The sequence below is a fragment of the Phragmites australis genome, chromosome 15, assembly GCF_958298935.1.
Source record: "Phragmites australis chromosome 15, lpPhrAust1.1, whole genome shotgun sequence".
Classification (NCBI taxonomy): Eukaryota; Viridiplantae; Streptophyta; class Magnoliopsida; order Poales; family Poaceae; genus Phragmites; species Phragmites australis.
The window spans coordinates 6,548,511-6,567,716 of record NC_084935.1 but is presented as its reverse complement, the minus strand read 5'-3'; the positions used below and the strand labels follow the sequence as shown (position 1 = coordinate 6,567,716).

The 19,206-nt window shown below is 41.6% G+C and overlaps 2 protein-coding genes across 2 annotated transcripts; one reads left to right on the top strand and one right to left on the bottom strand.

Annotated features, from left to right (window-relative positions):
- Positions 1-6,877: 6,877 nt before the first annotated feature.
- LOC133892719 (exocyst complex component EXO84C-like) lies at positions 6,878-11,989 on the bottom strand. Its single transcript, XM_062333656.1, has 7 exons — positions 11,692-11,989; positions 11,030-11,124; positions 9,812-10,850; positions 8,774-9,292; positions 7,590-7,778; positions 7,375-7,511; positions 6,878-7,260 (listed from the first exon to the last, which is right to left on the bottom strand). The coding sequence occupies exons 1-7, from the start codon at positions 11,794-11,796 to the stop codon at positions 7,023-7,025; spliced, it is 2,322 nt and encodes a 773-aa protein (XP_062189640.1). The 5' UTR covers positions 11,797-11,989; the 3' UTR covers positions 6,878-7,022.
- A 1,997-nt stretch (positions 11,990-13,986) lies between these two features.
- LOC133892720 (nodulation receptor kinase-like) lies at positions 13,987-18,797 on the top strand. The gene is made up of 12 exons (XM_062333657.1): positions 13,987-14,287; positions 14,486-14,636; positions 14,843-14,914; positions 14,996-15,067; positions 15,190-15,258; positions 15,346-15,548; positions 15,960-16,180; positions 16,476-16,602; positions 16,683-16,751; positions 16,947-17,136; positions 17,732-17,864; positions 18,085-18,797. Exons 1-12 carry the CDS (start codon positions 14,194-14,196, stop codon positions 18,424-18,426), a joined length of 1,743 nt encoding a protein of 580 aa, XP_062189641.1. The 5' UTR covers positions 13,987-14,193; the 3' UTR covers positions 18,427-18,797.
- Positions 18,798-19,206: the final 409 nt, after the last annotated feature.

Below are 19,206 nucleotides of genomic sequence, written 5' to 3'. Positions count from 1 at the left end.
TACCACGTGGCACCCTCCCGTGGGGGTTATCTCCCCGAGGTACGAGAAGACCAAGTCCCGAGAGAGGGTGCTCGGGGCTATGAACAGTGGACCCCGAGTACCTGAGTTCCCCGATGACCCGAGAAGACCAAGTGCCGGGAAGAGAGTGCTCGGGGCTGCGAGCAGCGGCCCCCGAGCACTCAAGTCCTCGGATGACAAGGAAAGCCAAGTACCGGGAAGAGGGTGCTCGGGGCTGCGAGCAGTGGCCCCCGAGCACCCGAGTCTCCCGAGGACCCAAGGGAAGTCAGTTCCGGGAGAGAGTGCTTGGGGCCGTGAACAGTGGCCCCCGAGCACTCGGTTCCCCGAGGACCCGAACAGTCAGTTCCGGGAGAGAGTGCTCGGGGCTGTGAACAGTGGCCCCCGAGCACTCGGTTCGCCGAGGACCAAGAAAGGGCATATCCGGGAAAGAGTGCTCGAAGCGGCGAACAGTGGCCCCCGAGCACTCGGTTCCCCGAGAGCCTGAGAAGTCCTTCGCCGGTGGCCCCCACAGAGGCCCAGCGGTGAGGTGTCAACTGGTGAGAGGCCCAATGCTGCATTTAAGAGGGTGCGTGGTCTGTCACTTCCAACTGCTCCCCCTACGCTAGCTGCCAGTCCCTGCCACGGCCTGGCATGGAGGCGTGGGGATATTTAATGCACAGGTCCCGTCGCGCGACATCCGGCGCGCCTCGGGATAACATCGCAAAGCCCAAGACACCCCCCTGCCGCCCAGCTGTGTCAGGCTTGCTCTGATCGGGCGGGCACGCCGGGCTGCTCGGTGGGCCCTCCCTGCGGCGCCCGTTGAAAAATGGCCTGATGACGAACAAGACCGGACGGGGCGCATTTTCAACCCTGTCCGTCACCTCGCGCAGCAGCCTATGATGGTTGCTTTCCATTTATGGCGCTTTGAAACTCGTGCCATCCCTTTCTGGGCACGCTACCGCCCGGGCGGATATATATGCCGGGTGGGCTCGCCGAAGAACAAAAAAAGGAAAACTGAGTGAGGTTCAGACAGCAAAGGTTCAGTTCGACTCAAGTCTTGAAGCCAGATGAGCACCGAAGAACAAGGAGCACGAAGTTCTAGACTAGACAAATATTCTTGTAACCCAGCAAATACTCAGAGAGACATTCTTAGAGCATTTATAGCATACACACAGGAGTAGGATGTTACGCTCAGTGTGACCCGAACCTGTCTAAAAATCCCCTGAGCATTTACTACTTCCTGCATCCGATCCTTCCATTCCACCTGCATCTCATTTACTCTCATTTATTTCACCCGCAAAACGGATTCAGAATCATCCCCCCGGCCAAATCTCAAAGGGGGTCCCTTCGGATCCCCGCTTGAGGAGTTCACTCTCCGACAGCTGCCATAAAAGCTAAAGATGTTGCATTGGCCACCTTCTTGACCATCTTATCGTGATTCTTGAAGAAGGGCTTCTTGTTCTTCTTCTGCTTATCAAGGTTGTGGTTGCAGTCCTCTTTCTTCTTGAGCTTAGAGAAGTCCGTCTTGAAGTGAGTAGTGTCACCACACTCAAAGCATGCACGTGAACCATCCCTACTCCAGTCTCTTCAGATGTTGTAGAAGCGGGTAAACTTCTTCACAATCAAAGCCAAGTCTTCATCATCTAGAGCTTCCAACTGCTATTCTAGAATTAGGACCAAGGAAAACAAAGCAAATCCACTAGATTAAGGGTTAGCACAAGAAAAAACCAACTCCTCCCTGAGAGCCACTGATAGATCCTAAAACCAACATCATGTTTTAAGACGGGGGGTTTTCTAGATCTATTCTAGCCGTCTTGGCTATTTCAGTGGACTTGAGCTTGCAGAAGAGTTCATCACATGTTAATGTATCATAACTGGATGACTCCTCAATTCTCGTGATCTTCACTTCCCATATGCTACGGTCAAGAGCATAGAGAAGTTTGATCGCTCTCTCATGATCAGAGTAAGGCAAAACACCACTGAATCTAATGTTGCTAACAATTTTATCAAATCTAGCAAATATAGCATCCAAAGACTCTTCAAGGCTCTGCACAAATATTTGATATTCCTGATTATACGTGCTCTGGCGTCGAGCCTCGATTTTGTTAGTACCTTCATAAAAGACACTAAGAGTATTCTAAATCTCATGAGTACGGAGGTGCTCAACTCTGTCAAACTCATTACGACTCAGGCTGGTGACCAATATATTTCTAGCCTTGTTATTAGCTTCATATTATTCAATTTGGGCCTGAGTAGTGCGAGCAGCAGGAATCTCGTAGTTGGAGTCTACAATCTCCCATATAGCACTTCCTTGGATTAAGAGGTAAGCCTCCATACACACCTTTCAGTACGAAAAATCACGACCTTTAAATAGAGGGATCTTCTTATGTCTCTCTATTATCGTCTACAGATCATAAAGCCGGTTAAGGTCAACAACTAATCAAATTGACTCTGATACCAATTGTAGGACCAATAATGACGACTAGATGAGGGTAAATATGCGTCTCACAAATTTCTTTGATGTCATTCTCCTATTTTGTCACCCAACGCATCTCAAAACCAAGAGTGGAAGCACAAACCGGAAAGAAACGAGTTGCTATGGAAATCTCTAAGGAAAAAACATGGCTCTCATGGATTTAAATAAACTCTAGGTTTCATTAAAAACCATTCCATGAGTCATCACCACAAAAGATAGCAACCTGAAGAAAAAACCCTTAGATCCAAAGAAAAGATCACCGAAAGAAGAAATTCTCCAAGTTGATGATCTAAAGGCAAAGTAATTCAAGACCAACTCTAAATATGAATTTTATGCCTTTATCAACATTGAGAACAATTTCACAAGGTGGAAAAATCTTAGGTCAACAACCAAAACGAAAAACATAACCAAAAAGGTAAAACTCACAACAAAGCAAAGGAGCTAATAGAGGGAAACTAGAAGGAGATGAAAACAAGTATTAGAGAAAACATGCACTTTATTTCTTCCAAAGGTTGGCCCTATTTCCGGCAGATTACAATATTATTTTACTCACAAAAATTCTCACCTACACATAGGCTAAGCTATCATCTTCCTCTCCTCTAAAACCCTAGCTCTCAAACTCAAATAGCTAGCTCAAATGGCTCAAACAGCCCTCTCCCTCTATTTGTAGACCTAGGGAGGTTGCTTAGCCTTTAATCTCCCTTGTTCCCAAAATACCTCTCCCTTACAAGTCACTCATACCTACCACCAGGCCATTTTGGTCCATTTTTAGCTTTGTCCATTGAACGGCCATGGCACCTTCATGACATAGCTTCGTCACGACTCAAGCTTCACAATGATGACACGTGCACTCATCCCTTCCACGGTTTTGAGGCCAAACCATGAAACCGCCTCGCATGCTTCTCAAAGCGTAACTCACTGCCACTTGCTTTCACCTCAAGCAAGTATCCCGATATCGACATAAGTACTCCGTCATGCGATCTTGACTGTCAACAAGTCTCTCCCACTCTTGATCCCTCGTTCCATCTTGTCACTTGCACCGGCATCCTGTTCGCTTGACTTTGTCAACTTATCATCTTCATCCATCTTCAAGTTGTATTTGATCTCCCCGTGTAGAGCTAGGATCACCCTTAACTTCATCCGACCTCCTTGATCTTCCAACACCAAGCAATCCGCTTAGCCTTGATCATCTCGTCGTAGACCCCCAAGTTGCATCTATCATCTACATATCATGAGAGAAGCAAACACATATCTTCAACACCATTTAACTCCATCACAAGCTAGTGAAAATCAAAATCTCTATTGTAAAGCACATCCCATAGGAAACGTGAACACTGGATGATCTAGTGTTCACTCCTCCCGAGCGTCGAACCATCCGACGTGTGCAATGTCCTCAACCAAACTATCTGTAATCTCTCTGGAAAAATTAGTCCGGCGTGCACATCATCTCATCGTCGAACCATCCAATGTGTTCATCTCTACTAGACAACCATTTTGCAATCTCTTTGCAACAAATACTCCGGTGTAGCATCCGGTTCACTCCTTTCAGCGTAGGACCATCCGATGAGTGTAACTTCACCAGAGCCAACTTGCAACCTCTCTGGAATAAATGCTCCAACGTGCACTGCTGCCCATCGCTAGACCATCCGGTGTACACTTCAACTTTTGCTTCTAAGTTGAAATGCTCTCGCGTGAAACTTCCCTTAGCGTCAGACCATCTAGCATGTACAAAATGTCCAGCGCCAGATCATCCGGCGTATGCAATTTTCCCGAAGCCCCTCAAGCTCCATCACAATATTTGATTCACATTGGGTCTAATGGTATTTCTTCTGGGCCTTCAGCGTGCGGTGTCCAATCTGCCAAAAACTCCGCGAAGGCTTGAGATTTTATTGTCGTTCACACGACGAAGGTCGGCGTGAATGGTCAATCTTTGCGGCTCATTTTCCATTTCTTCTCGTAGACTCATGATTTTCAAACATATCACTAAGGGGTGAAGAAGTCGGCACTGTTATCTAGGGTGCTATGAAGTAGTGTTGAAGCTTTTGCAAAGCCATCACCACGACATATGCCATTTTTTTCCATTTCAGAATAGAACCTCTTCAACCCTGCCAATGCCTCTGACACATAGTATATTGGAAACTGTTGCAATTTTTGTTGACTTGCATTTCTTGCATAAGCACCGCACTTACCGTTGAAGGGGAAGCCACTGTGTACAATATTGCTTGTCAAATACTCTTTCAACTCATCAAAAGTGTTATGTTGCTCCGCGCTCCATCTAAAAGGATTGGAGCCCATGAGAGTTTTGAAAAAAGGCAGACTTTGCTCAGCAAATCTGGCAATGAATCAGCTTAGAGCTGTCAATCTTCCAAACAAGCATTATGCCTCTTTCCTATTTTGCGGAGGCCTCATGTCAAGTATTGCTTGTATCTTTTCTAAATTTACCTCGATACCCCTTTTTGACACCAAGAATCCCATCAATCTCCCAAAGCGCACACCTAATACACACTTCTCTGGATTCAACTTTAATCCTACACTTCGCAAATTGTCGAAGGTCTCCCGAAGATCATCAAAGTGTTTGTCTTCTTTGATGCTATCGACTATTATGCCATCAACATATGCAGATACATTTTCTCCCAACCGTGACTTCAATACAACCTGTACTAATCTGACGAAGGTGGCTCTGGTATTCCAAAGGACATTCTTACAAAACAATATATTCTGAAGGAGGTTCTGAAACTAGTTTTTGCCTCATCCTCCTTCGCCATCTAAATCTGGTGGTATCCGAAATATGCGTCTAGAAAGCTTAATATTTCACAACCAACTGCGGAGTCTACCAAATGGTCAATATGTGGCAAAAGAAATCATCATTCAAACAGAGTCTGTTCAGGTCTATAAAATCAACGCATATTCTTTATTTGCCATTGCTGCTCATATTTTTTTTTCCTTTATTGCTATCAGCTTTGTTTTCTACAGAAACCAAGAGCTGATGTCTGTTTCCCCTGCCGTAAATCAAATCAAACTTTCCCAGCCGTGTGAACCAAATAGAAAAGCTGCTGTGTTGCTTGATCCCTCAGATATCTAGTACTCCATCTGAACTGCTTGAATCATTAATTGCTGCTCCCAAATTTTTAATATTATTTTTTTATCATTCACATTTTCCTCCTAAGTATCTCGGTCAACCCTGATAAGGTTATGTCGAATCATTTTTCAAAAAAAAAAAAAACGTTCTTGAGCTAATGTTAACCAACACTGATGAATGATTAAGCTTTCTTATTATATGTACTAACAACTTACGTGTAACGATATTACCAACTTATGAGCAAACATGCTAATGAAACATCCAAGTAAGTTGCTATAAACTATTTTTTTTTCTTCATTGTACAGGTCATATTTTTATCTGAAAATATTTGTAATCTAGATTTGCAGTTTTTTAAATTAAATGCACATATTTACAATTTTTTATTTAAAATTAAAAAGTCCTGCAGATGTGCGGCCCTTCCGTGTTGTTGCCTCTTTTTTCAGAACATCCAATGCACGCATTTCATTAAGGGTCTATTTATTTAGGTTTCTGCTGGTAGTTTCTCTGGAGCTAAAGTCAGAAGCTCAAACAAACGGAATTGTTGTAAAATGATTTTTAAAGAAGTCAGAAGTGTTTCTGAGAAAATGAACTACAAACTGATAAGCTAGCTGAGAGTAGATTTTTAACTTTTAATGTATTTAGAAGTTAAAAATTTATTATAAAAGTCAACAAGTAAAATTTAAAAATAGCTTTTTAGAAAAACAAAAATAGGAATCCAAACAATTAGACCTGTTTGTTTCGGCCTATTTCTCTCTTCTAAAGTCTAAAAAAATAAGTTTGTTAAAAAGTGGTTTTTTTAGAGAAACCAAAAATCTGTTTTTAAAAAAATAAATTAAAAACTAAGAAGCTAACTAAGAGTATTTTTTCTGAGAAGTAGTATGCTGAGAAATAAAAAAATATTATAAAAACAAACTGTTAAAATTTAAAAGTAACTTTTCAGTAAAGAAAAAAACATAACTTTCAAATTTAAAAGTAACTTTTCAGTAAAGAAAAAAACATAACTTTTTAGAAAGAAAAAAAACAGAAGCTCAATAAACCAGCCCAAAAAAGGGTGTCGCTGCCTCCTGGACATGTGCTGCTAAGGCCGGCGAAGGCAAAAGCGCACCGAACCACGCCTACTCTGCATTTGTAACATAGCCCGTTTATACCTCGAGGATAACTAGTGTGATACCTGTCACGTTACTCACGTACCATCAGTTTTATTGTGTTGGCACAAGGTTTGTATTTCTGAATCGTGTATGAAGCAAACAAAGATTCATCGTGTTCACTTCTCAGTCTTACGAAAAGAAACAATTTCAGGAAAACTAAAAAAATAAGGGGCGATGTATGAAAATGATCTTAATCACTGATGATATTTCCGGGTTCTTTTTGTCTTTTAGGGCAATGGTGTTTCAGGGTTCTGAGATCTGACAAGTATACAGGATAATAAAACCGATAATAATGATTAAAACATCTACAAGGCCTGAGCAACTAAGTTTCAGGATCAATGAAGTAAGCAGGGCTTTCTAGGTCATCATTGTTTGCAGAAGCAAATGAGTCTTCGGACCCTATCGTCGACAGAGTCGAAGTGCTCTCTTCGGAATCAGAGATCTCATCATGCTGAGCAACATGTTCTTGGGGCTCGGACTCAGATCCAGAAGTCCCTAACATGAGCTTGTGAATTGCAGCCTTGGCAGTGTCAAGAAACCACTCATCCTCAGGAAGAGCACTGAAATAATTCAGTGGAAGAAGAAATGTGATATTAAGCACTAGGCGAACAAATAACCTAAAAAGTATTATGAGAACAGTTACAAAAAGTTATTAAAAAAATGTGATTACAGACCTTTGTGGGTCAACGTCCCTTGCCGAGAAAGCTGCAATTGCTTTGGTTATGACTGCCGACACAAGCTGCTGAACTGGTCTGTGTGGAAACCGTCCACAGACAGCAATCTCAACAATGAAGTGCATATCGAGAATAAGCTGCAAGGAAAAAAAGAATAAAAGATTGTTAACTTCAGTATTTGCATCAAACTAAGATGAACATTCAAGAAGTTGTACCTGCTGCAGTCCCGAAGGCTGGAGTTGGACTGACTGGTCCTCAAAAACATCCCAGAATTCTTGCTCATTTGAGAGCCACATGACAACCGTTTCAGTTAGCCTTGAGAGCAAGACCTTTTGTGTCTTCTCTTTTCCCAGTAGAACATCACCAGCGACACTAGCTAGCTGTTGCAACCTTCCAAACAGCGCCTGAAAGAACCAAAAACAAATACGTGAGGCAACTTCGTTTGGTAGATCAAATTTCAATTTTTTTGGTGTTTAGCTAATCGCTTTTGTCTAAACCAAGTTGCAATGGATGCATTGTTGTATCTCAAATAACAGAACAAACCAGCCGAACGTGAGAGGGGATAACAGAATAAACGAGCCGAATGTGAGAAAGGATAACAGAATTTTTCCAACATTAATCTGATTTACCGAACAGAATGCTAGATTTTTCATACATGCTTTTCCACAGCAGAATAAGTAGTGCACATCAAAGCAACCACAGATTGATACTATAAGCTCAATGATAATGTAAACATCATTGCCTGTTCCCTCTTAAGTTACAGACTTTATACCCATGGGACTAGAATGCAATACTCCGAGATGAGGGCCTTCCACCTTGCCCTTCCCTTATACTTAACATGCATAGATCTCTATCCTTACACCTTGCCCTTCCCCACCATTCAAAATCACAGGAATGGTCATTCTGAAATGAGGGCTGGGACTTCCATTCATTCATTAAACAACAGTTGCTCGCTAACTAATTAACACACAAACAAACACGATGTACTTATGATGCATAGTACACCATCCAATCTAAAATATAATCTGTTTTAGGATTCGTGTTGGTCAACTTTTTTAGTTTTGATCATCAATATATAGATAATTATGTAGATTGACAATATAAGATGGATGTTAACAGATCCATAAAATTAAAAAAAACTTCACGGTGCATATTCTTTTATTTATTTTGAACAACATATGTTCACAGAAATCGGTAGTCCAAGCTTCATCTTAGAGATCATGCCAATGTCCTAAACTGACTAATATTTTGGATCAAAGGGAGTATAGAGATATGTGATGAAGCATCTATTTCAATCATATAAAACAGTTGTCAGAGAGACAAGAAAAAAGTTGCACCTTCTATCAGGACCATATGTAAACATTTGATATCAATTATTGAAATACAAATATACAATCACCTGGAAGGGCAGTGAAGGCAAGGGATCAGAATCAAACAAAAGATCATCGCTTTTACGCTCCAAGTACATTCTAGCATCCAATCGTGACTTCCCTTCCAAGTAAATAAATGATAAGACATACTGTCGGCAGAAGTGATCCCTCAGTTTGTCCAATGAATGTTGCAGATGATGTTTCCACTCTTTGTATTCCATGGAGTATATGGACCCAGAGCCAAGGCCTTCACTTGATCCACCAGTTCCTTTCTTCTCAGTTTGCACATCAAAGAACTTGGATACAGCAGCTGGCAATAGCTCATCTGCTACAGTATATGCCGTTCCAATTAGTGTAAGCTTCTGTGCGTCACTTTCAGCTTTAAATTCAACAGGCTCATTTGACTCCACTAGATTATCATCTTCAGAAGGTCCAGGCAAGACTTTGATCAGTGTTTCTACATATCTATCAAAAAGCTGGAGAAATTTATTCAAAATTGTTCCACCAAAGTGAACTATAGTCATTGGGGTAACTTGATCCAAAACATCCTGTAAGGAGGACATGCATATCATATGAGCCGCTTCAAGTTATCACTTATCAGATAGCAGGTGAAGTACAGAAATTCGTGAAACTAGTAAATGAACCGTGCAGTATTGCAATCCATTTGTTCCAGTGAAACATTATTCTATTCAAAATTCGAAAAGCTTGGTGTCTACACGAACTCATCGCTACATTAAGTCAAGCAAATGCATTACATCTATTTATCCTAGATATGTGTATGCAGGGAGTTATTGACGTTGTGTATGATTGCCTGTATCAAGTAACTAGCATATGTAGAGAATGTGCTGACTGCTAGCGTTAAAAGGGTCACTGTTTGCATTCAACAAAGTTTCCTGGGTGAAGTACATCTAAAAAAGTACCGGCAGGACAAATCACAGGAATCGAATTGTGCAAACCAACATAAAAGGAAGCTGAATTTCCAGACATGTTAAACCAAGAGGTTGGATTAAGGCAAGTTCACCTAAAAGAAATAAAAAAATGTAAGAATCAATTAAAGGAGAACTCACATTGACAATGGACATGAACTTCTTTCCACTGCTTGTAAGCATAATGTTTGGTGCAACTGTACCAGAGAGCGGTGATCCTTCTTGAGGGGTGATAAGCAGAATATCATCATTCCTTGCTGAATCTACAATCTTTCTTCTCACCCTTCTAAAATTCAGATCAAGAACTTCTTCAATATAAGGGCGCAATAGTATCATAAGTAACTTTGAGAGTTTCAGCCCATGTGATTCTAGATAAGAGCAGTGACTGAGACTAGTTTGAATGCATATGCAGGCGGAGCGAAGGGCAGAAACACTCTCAGGCAAAGGAGAATTTTCTTTAACCAAACGCGCAAAGGTTTCGATTTCATATTCAGCCCATTGGATAATCCGGTTTGTATTCATCGGGCTATCTCCAAGTAGTGTAGTAGTTTCTTTTGATGCCTTTGAGATAGCTGAGAAAACAATATGTGACAACGTTGCAGAGTAAGTCTCTGTGTAGATTGAACAGTTGGGAAGAAATGCCTCAACACTTTTCTGAAGGCGCAAACCGTAAGCTCTCAGAAGTACTTGATGGGCTAAAGAACTTTTGCCTATCCTAATTAAACCAGACAATGATTTCCTTAGTTCTGTAATAGATAAAGATGGCTGTTCAGAATACCTAACAAGCTGATCCTCAAGAATCGATTTCCTTCTAAACAATGCTATCTTGAAGGCAGAAATATCTGCATTTGATTCTTTGCTAGATTCATCTGTAATCAAATATTTCTTCTCTTCAGCTTCCAGAGCAAGCAACGCCTCCTCTATTTTGTACTCTGCAAGCAAAACATCTATTTTATCAAGAAAAATGACATTGGGATCCTGGGTATCATCAGACAAAATCTCATCCAGTTCAGTTTGAAAATCCTTTTCTGTCACATCTTCGTCCTTGCTAGATTTGTGCCAAATGTCAAGCTCACGGCACACACCGCTCATTAGATCCTGCACAAGAATACCCTGGGCAGACACATGCTTTTGTAGCTCAATTAACTCTTGTTCTGCTTCAACAACCTCCTCGGATATTCTGTGTGAATAGCAAAAAGGAGAAAAACATTGAATATGCAAATGATTTAAACAGAAAAAATGAGTGTGTGAACTGGAAGTATTCAAGTATGAGCAAAGAAAACATAATATATTCTGAATTGCAATTTGTTTCGTTTATTTTCAGAGCAAAAATAATCAGCCGTGAATTTTTGTAATTACCTGAGAAAAGCCAAGTATTTTGACTGCATATTCCCACACAGGTTTTCAATAGCATCCTTCAACTCCAGCAGCTCAGAGCAAATTTTCCTGATGCCCTGCAAGCACAACAATCATGTCGTTGAGTACCATCACCACACCAATGAGAACTTTTTGGCAACCGCCGGAGTCCCTACCGGTCCCAACAGACAAGGATGCAGGCAACACTAAACCCTTCATTCAGTCCCATCGAAATAATGTCCAGTTAGGCCACATTTTACTTGCAACTTTCATTGCAGCAAGGTCAAGTTATGTACTTTTATTTGGCTATATTTCTTAATTTGTTGAAACAAGGTCCAGTGAGAACATGTTGTGTTATAATAATGAGAACACAGTGTTCAAGAATCACAGGTCAGAACTAACAAGGCCAGGTCTTTCCCCCCAAACAAAAGGGTAGGAATTGCTAAGGCCAAATGATAGGTTCATCTCCCTACGCGGCATTACCCCTCGGAACACCATCATATCAGCTTTAGATCCAAAAATTGCAAAAACTCTAGCACAAACAGGCTGAACCGGCAGACAACAGCAGAAGAAGCAAGAACTAGCCGAACGAAGCGGGGAAGAAGCATGCAAGGGAGGGAGAAATCCGTTCGGGCGTATGGGAAGGAGGAGGAAGAAAGCAACACCTTCTCGGTCTGGGACTGGTAGGCGGCGCGGATGGAGGACTGCGGGGTGATCCACTCATGGCCCGGGAAGTCCTCCTCCAGCTCCTCCTCGCTGCTGCTCTCCATCCCCGACCTCCGCGCAATCTTGGAAGCCTCGCGCTATGCCGGAGCTTGGAAGGAAGGATTTCTTGGCGTGCGGCGAGGCCGAGAATGAATGGTTAGAGTCCGCAGGGGGCGGCGGTGCAGGAGTGGAAGGAAGTGGAGAGGAGCGGAGCGGAGTGCCGTTACGGGTAGCCACCCACCGGCAGCGACCGGAGGGCTACCGTCTAGGGGGTTTTCTGCCTTGGCGTGTTCTGCGATAGGTGAGAAAATGGAATAAATTATAATTTGCCACTTATAAACATTGATATTTTGATTCGGCGACTCGGCGTGAAAATTAGTAATATTTTGTCCATATGCCTTTTCGGCATTATAGTTCAATCTTTCTTATAAAATCTGGACAACGTCGAATAGAATATGAACAGAATAAGTATTTTTTTTAGATTATGATTTATACATCCGTAGTTTTAGAGGTAGATATACATGATGCTCTATAATTCTCGTGAAAGATATATAAAAATATAGTTACTCAAAATTGATCATACTTCTCAGTAGTGTTGTTAAAATGACCTTCTCCATGCATAAAGTTTGTTCCTCGTAATTTTTACTTTGAATTTTTGCCATGTTATTAATCCATAGATTCATTCCACAATAACTTCAACAAGTCGCTAATATGTATGTGTGTAGCTGATGTTCCGTATGACTCTATTTGGTTACCGCCCAGTCCCAAGATCTATCATCGCTCCTATAGTTCTATCTAGTTGGTTGCTAGCTATCATTGCTGCATAATTTTTTCATGTCAACTGGAATTTTGCAACTTTTAATTAAATGTTTTTATTATCTTTTGGTTTGGTATTGAGCTTTTTCATCCCTGAATACATGAACTTCTAGTGAAAACTCCTAGTTTTGACTACCTCTATGGTGAAATCACACAAAGGTTTAGGGGTTTGGGTAGAATTTACTGGCATCGTATTTAACAACACTCCACAATAATGGAGATAGCACGAGTAGCCTATCAACTTTTAAGAGTATTTTGCTTTCTAGGTAACATCCAAAGATGTATGAGTTGAAAGATATCATCGCATGTGCACCGTCAATGACACACCAGTAGTATTCCCCAACTCTTGCGATCTTTCCTATGGTACCTGCGCGAAAAATATCTTAAATTCCCCAAAATTTTAGATAGAAAGTTGAGAAACTTATTTACAAGTTGAGGGATTCTGATACGATAGTAATGGGGTTTGAATATTTGGAGACAACGACGATGACACCTCGTGAATGTACCATCCATCCTCCCTTCTAGTGTCGAATAAGTAGAGGAAGCCAGCCTATGCGAACCCTTAGACCGATTAGAGGAGGAGAGAGAGATTGAATAGGGAAACTATAATGTGGGAAGAATTTTGATTTAAATATATAACGAATAACTTTCAATTAATGTATCAAACAAAGCTTGAAAAAACTTGTATAATCAATTATATCTGTGTAGCGAGAGTGAAAGACTAGGTCAAAATGAATCGTGCATAGATTAAAGCCCAATTTAATGTAAAAGAACCTAAACAAATATCAAACTCTATTTTAGGTTGATCCATGGGGCAACATATCCTCTCCCAATAATATGAACAAGACAACTACAAAAGCATCCTCTGAGACCAAATGTGACCTCCGGTGGCCAAGTCACTTGTGTGTGATTGAGCTTGTTCATGTTCGAGCCTTAAGGCCGATGTGAGTGCTTCCCTAATTGTTCTTGGGATAGATCTCGAGATACGTATATAATATACACGTTTGTGAGTTTAGTGGTACTACACGTTTCACACATTGGATATCTCGAGTCTCCTGATATTATTCTAACTTATGTACAGACACATATGTATATGTGCATATGTTGTATGAATGTGATGTACGTTAATAGTATGCATCCCATATACCTTTAAAAAACGAGAGCATCCTCTTGAAAACAGACCAGGGGAAGAACATAGCTTAAAATGAGAAAAAATAGCAAAATAGTACACCATAGGAAAGAATTAGTGAGTTGCCTAACATCATGTGATAGTAATACTGAAAAATACGTACGTCAAGTACAAATCTCTCTCTCTCTCTCTCTCTCTCTCTCTCTCTCTCTCTCTCTGACATTCAAGAAGAGCAAGGAGCAATCCGCCGACGCTGGTCAAAGCCTGTTCCGTAGCGCTCATCCCCCGGGAGCATACAAGGCCTAAGAATATCCGGAGGCCGAGCTATGACGCACCGAAACAGTGCAGAGAACGAAAAGCGCCGTCGCTGTCGACGGCCGTGCCGAGCGCCAGCAGACAAGCGGCGACGCTACAAAACAACGCGCCAACCAACCGCCCCACTGCTGACCCTTTCCACCCCCAGCTCCCTCCATTCCGCCGGCCGGCAGCGGCCACCCCGCTCCATCGCCCGCACGGTATGGCCGCCCGCTCCCTCGTCCTCGTCCTCCTCCTCCTCTCCGCAACGCTGCTGCTCCTCGCCACCGCCGCGCCATCCCACGGCCACACCCAAGGTAGAGTCTTGTCGTCGCGACCGAATCATTCTGTTTCAGTTCTTGATTGTTAGCCCATCCTGTGCGCCGCTGGTTTCCCGGGTCGATTGAACCATGGACCGGATTTCGTGGACAAAGCGGACTGCTTTTGCGTGTGACCGACGTGACTTACTGCTGCTTTCTCATGTGACGGGGGACTTTCTGCTGACTTTGACACAGCGGATGTTGCGAAGCGATTGAAGGAGGAGCTATGGGAGAGGAACCGGGGACATGAGATGCTCGAGTCATGGAATGGGGACCCGTGTTCTCCGTCCACCTGGGAAGGGTTCTCTTGCCGGTCCAAGGGTGGCGCCCTTGTCGTCCTCAAGCTGTGAGTGCCCCACCAGACTGTGGACGCGTGACCAACATACGTATATAGCTTTTAGAATGGATTTGATTGTTCTTGTACAATAGATTAAGATCATCTTCTGTCCTTTTCTTTTTAAAGATCAAGATCCTGTTCTGTCGCTCCTGTATTACTTGCATCTGCAGTTGGTGATGAATTGGGACGAATGTGATGAAGTTGTATTTCCGCAGGAACTTCTCTTCGAAGAAATTGCAAGGGCCGATTCCCGCAGCGATTGGTAACTTAACGGACCTATATGAAGTGTAAGTTTCTCTGTCTGTTTTCCATAGTGAGCTCATGCTTTTCTAGGTGTTGGCTTTTTGTTCTTACTACTGTGGGTTCAGTGATCTGCAGGACAATAACTTCACTGGATCTATTCCGGCATCTTTGTCTGCTCTCAAACACCTGCTGAAGCTGTAAGCATATGCTATCCTCCTCTTTCTGGTTCCATTTAATCTCGTATGCTTCTCACATCACATGGACAGTTTGCATGAATTCCTACCTAAAAGATCTGATCATACACTGTCATTTTATCCAGGTCAGTGAACTGCAACCCCTTCCTGAACAATCAGCCACCTGATAGTTTATCTCATGGGGCGAATTTCAGGTGAGATTCCTGTTATGATGTTCAACTTATCTTGGCATGTATAGCAGCAAGTAATCTTACTGCCGTTTCTTTCTGAAAATTAAAAAGCTATGGGGGCTGTGCTGCCGAAGAGTATTATAGTCCACCTGCTGAAGAGTACCAAAGCCCACCTGGAGTTGCCAGTCAGAGAATATTTGTTATTGGTGTTGCCGGAGGATCTTTGGCATGTACTTTTGCACTTGGATTGTTCTTTGTTTGTTTTAACAAACGTGAACGGCGTCCTCCGAAAACAGACTGCTCTTCTACAACAAGTTTGTCTCCTGCTGCTACAGTCAGATAGTAGATGTCTTGCACCATGCTTGTTTAAATCATGTTGCGCATGTCTTTCGTGCAGTCTTGCGTGCACGGATAAGTTCTTCTGTGCATTTGGATATGTTTGCGATCAGAAACCTATATTTGGTAGAGGAAACAGAATTTTTATGCGATGTATAGCCTCTTAGATGAACATGCATAATTACCAGCCATCATATGATCGAGGAAAAAGAAGAAATCCCAGAAATGCTAATAGGCCATGGAAACCATGTAAACAGAATTATCCAATTTTGATTTCAGTGGGAGGCTAATATATACAGGAAGTAGTGCAAATGTTTCATTTGTCAGTGTATCCATGGCTTAAATACTTCATAGATAAATGAATGTTTGTTTTATACTGGTTTATGCAGATCCTATTTTTCAAGAATGCAGCATCCATAAGACTACAAACCCTGCGGTTCAACAGTTATCCCTCAAATCAATCCAGACTGCGACGAGCAACTTCAAAACGTTGATAGGAGAGGGTGGGTTTGGAGCAGTTTATCGAGGTACATTAGCACATGGACAAGAAGTTGCAGTAAAGGTTCGCTCGACCTCATCGACACAGGGAACACGTGAGTTTAACAATGAGGTATAGACCAACTCTACCCATACTAGCATTTTTTTTTTCAAAAGAAAACTATACCAGCATAAGGCATCTTGTGAGGGAGAGTTCATTCTTAATCATGGATGTGGCATTTCACCATGTCGCACTCTTGTCTGAGATGTTTTTTTCAGCTGTCTATTGTCATAGCTTGCAAAATATTCCATAATAACTCCACTCTATATTTTGGTCAAATTTTACATCAATGCTCAGTTGTTCCAGTTAGTTTTATCATTTTCTCAAGCAAAGTTCCTCTGATCACTGAATCAACCAATTGAAACAGTTAAGGCTTCTTTCTGCTGCGCGGCATGAGAATTTAGTCCCACTAATTGGCTATTGCTGTGAAAAGGATCAACAGATATTGGTCTATCCGTTCATGTCCAATGGTTCACTACAGGATCGCCTCTATGGTATCATGCTTCGCGAACATTTATTTACTTTTCAGTTGTAAGACCCTTATTATTTATAATCATTATTTTTTGTTTTGTAGGTGAGGCATCAAAAAGGAAAGTTCTTGATTGGCCCACCAGACTATCTGTTTGCATTGGTGCGGCAAGAGGTGAGCAGTACGTTTTTTCTAATACCCAGTCCACTTTTTTTTTCTATAGCGGGATCGAACTAAATAATTCTTTGTGCAATTCAGGGACATGGCGTGTTGCTTTATGCTCACTTTTCCTCTCTAATATTTGAACATCGTAAATGCTTCCTTACATTTGTACATTTACATAATTCATCGCTTGTTTTCCTGGTTCAGGACTGGTATATCTGCACAATTTTGCTGACCGGTGTATCATACACAGAGATGTTAAATCAAGCAACATACTTCTGGATCACAGCATGTGTGGCAAGGTAGCCGATTTTGGTTTTTCTAAGTATGCACCTCAAGAAGGTGACAGCAATGCATCAATGGAAGTGAGAGGAACTGCTGGATATTTGGACCCTGAGTAAGTTTTTGCATCACTTGCACTTCGGCAACAATGTTAGAAGATCGAGACTGTTAGTTTTGAAGCAGTGATGATTTAAATAGATAGAACAGCATATTGTTTGAAAAACAAAGCTGAGAAAAGTTTATGGGTTCTAAATGTTTTCATAAACCTGAGCATAGCTATTTGGGAGTGAGTTGTCTAAATGACAAACTTTCCATCCATTATATATAAGTAGACCATGTTCACTTGGATATTTTCTGTCATACTAACATCAACATTATTGCAATATAGCAGGTCTTGTAATTTTTAATAAATAACTGCGTTTAAAATAATTAGGAAATTCGACTGAAAAGTCAACTCTAGAAAGGTAAAATGCAGATTAATGTGTAAGCGAAGAGTTGTTGCATCTGTAGTTTTGGTTGTATATTTTTTAAACAGTTTATAAATATTATCCAGCCGGAAATCTATTTTTCCTTTAGAATTCAACCACCATTCCACAGATCGCCAATTGCACAATATTATATGTAAGTTGAAATGCCAAATCACCATGTATCAAATCAGAACATGTTCTTCATGAAACACCAAAGTTTGGTGATGTTTCCTTTTCTTTTAGATACTATTCTACTCAGGTGTTATCAACCAGAAGCGATGTCTTCAGTTTTGGAGTAGTTCTGTTAGAAATTGTAACTGCAAGAGAACCTCTTGATGTCCAAAGGCCTCGTGATGAATGGAGCTTAGTTGAGTGGGTAAGTTCTCATTGCGCCCTAATCATCCATTGTACTTCTCAATAAAATGTCACAGCTCTCCTTTGGAAACACTAATTTATCCCCATCCTCTAGCTGTTGTGATTGGCAAAATAATTTCCATGCATTCATTATAGCTGTTCTGAAAAAGAAGAAGATATATTCAGCTCCAGAACTCCAAAAATGTTTGCACATCAATCTTACCTCGATCCATACCATGCAGGCAAAACCGTACATAAGGGAGTACAAGATTGAAGAGATCGTGGACCCTGGCATAAAAGGGCAATACTGTTCAGAGGCCATGTGGAGAGTGCTTGAGGTTGCATCAGTATGCACCGAGCCCTTCTCAACCTTCCGGCCAAGCATGGAGGATGTCCTCAGGGAGCTGGAGGACGCTCTGATCATTGAGAACAACGCATCTGAGTACATGAGATCCATTGAAAGCACCGGGACACTGGGTTCTAATCGCTATCTGTCCATGGATAGGAAGATGTTTGCATCAGGTTCAGCGCGAATTGACACGGCAAAGGGACATTTGCAAACGATGCCCTCGCTTCCGAGGTAACTAGATGTGCATTGTGATCTCACAATGGGTGACCTCATGGGTCTGATCCTTGTTAAAGGCACGTCTGACTTTAGACTTTAGACACTGAACCATGACCCATGAGCACCTGAGAAGGGCATGGCGGGGTCATGCTGCCCATCTCTGTAGTCTGTGCTATTCACAGAGCCCATCCAGTGATGAGTGCACAGATCAGCGACACCTGTACTTGGAAATGCTTTCTGAAGTCAGGAGGCTAGTTCTGCCAGTATAATTTCCATTGATTCAATCACCTAAAAGCTGGTGAACGTGTGTGCACAACTATTCTTTGAACATTGTTTGGACCATCGAATATAAGATATTTTGAGGTAGCATCACTTCATTATTTGAACAAATGTTGTCTTGAGAAATTGTTGTAACTCAAATCGGTGCGTATTTGTTATTGCTTCTTCTTGTCAAATATTTTTCTATTTCTTTTCGCTCTTGTTCTTGCAAAATAAAAAGTAGTAGATGAACAACAGTAGCGATGAATTTTCTCCTGAACAAGTATTGATGAGCAGGTTCTACTGAAACCAAGACAGATATTGAGATATGGGGTCTGAAGAGAAGTCCTGTAAAAATTAGTAGGAACGCAAGTGTAGGTCACAAGTCGTCGTATGATCGTCAGAAGAAAGCTTTACGGCCAAATAAATGCAATCCATGTCTATTTGTGTCAAATGTTTTAAAAGAGCGATTGTTTTTAGAAGCCAAACAAGGGCATGGAAAAATAACCCAAGAAGTTACCCACCAGAAGAATTATCTTGT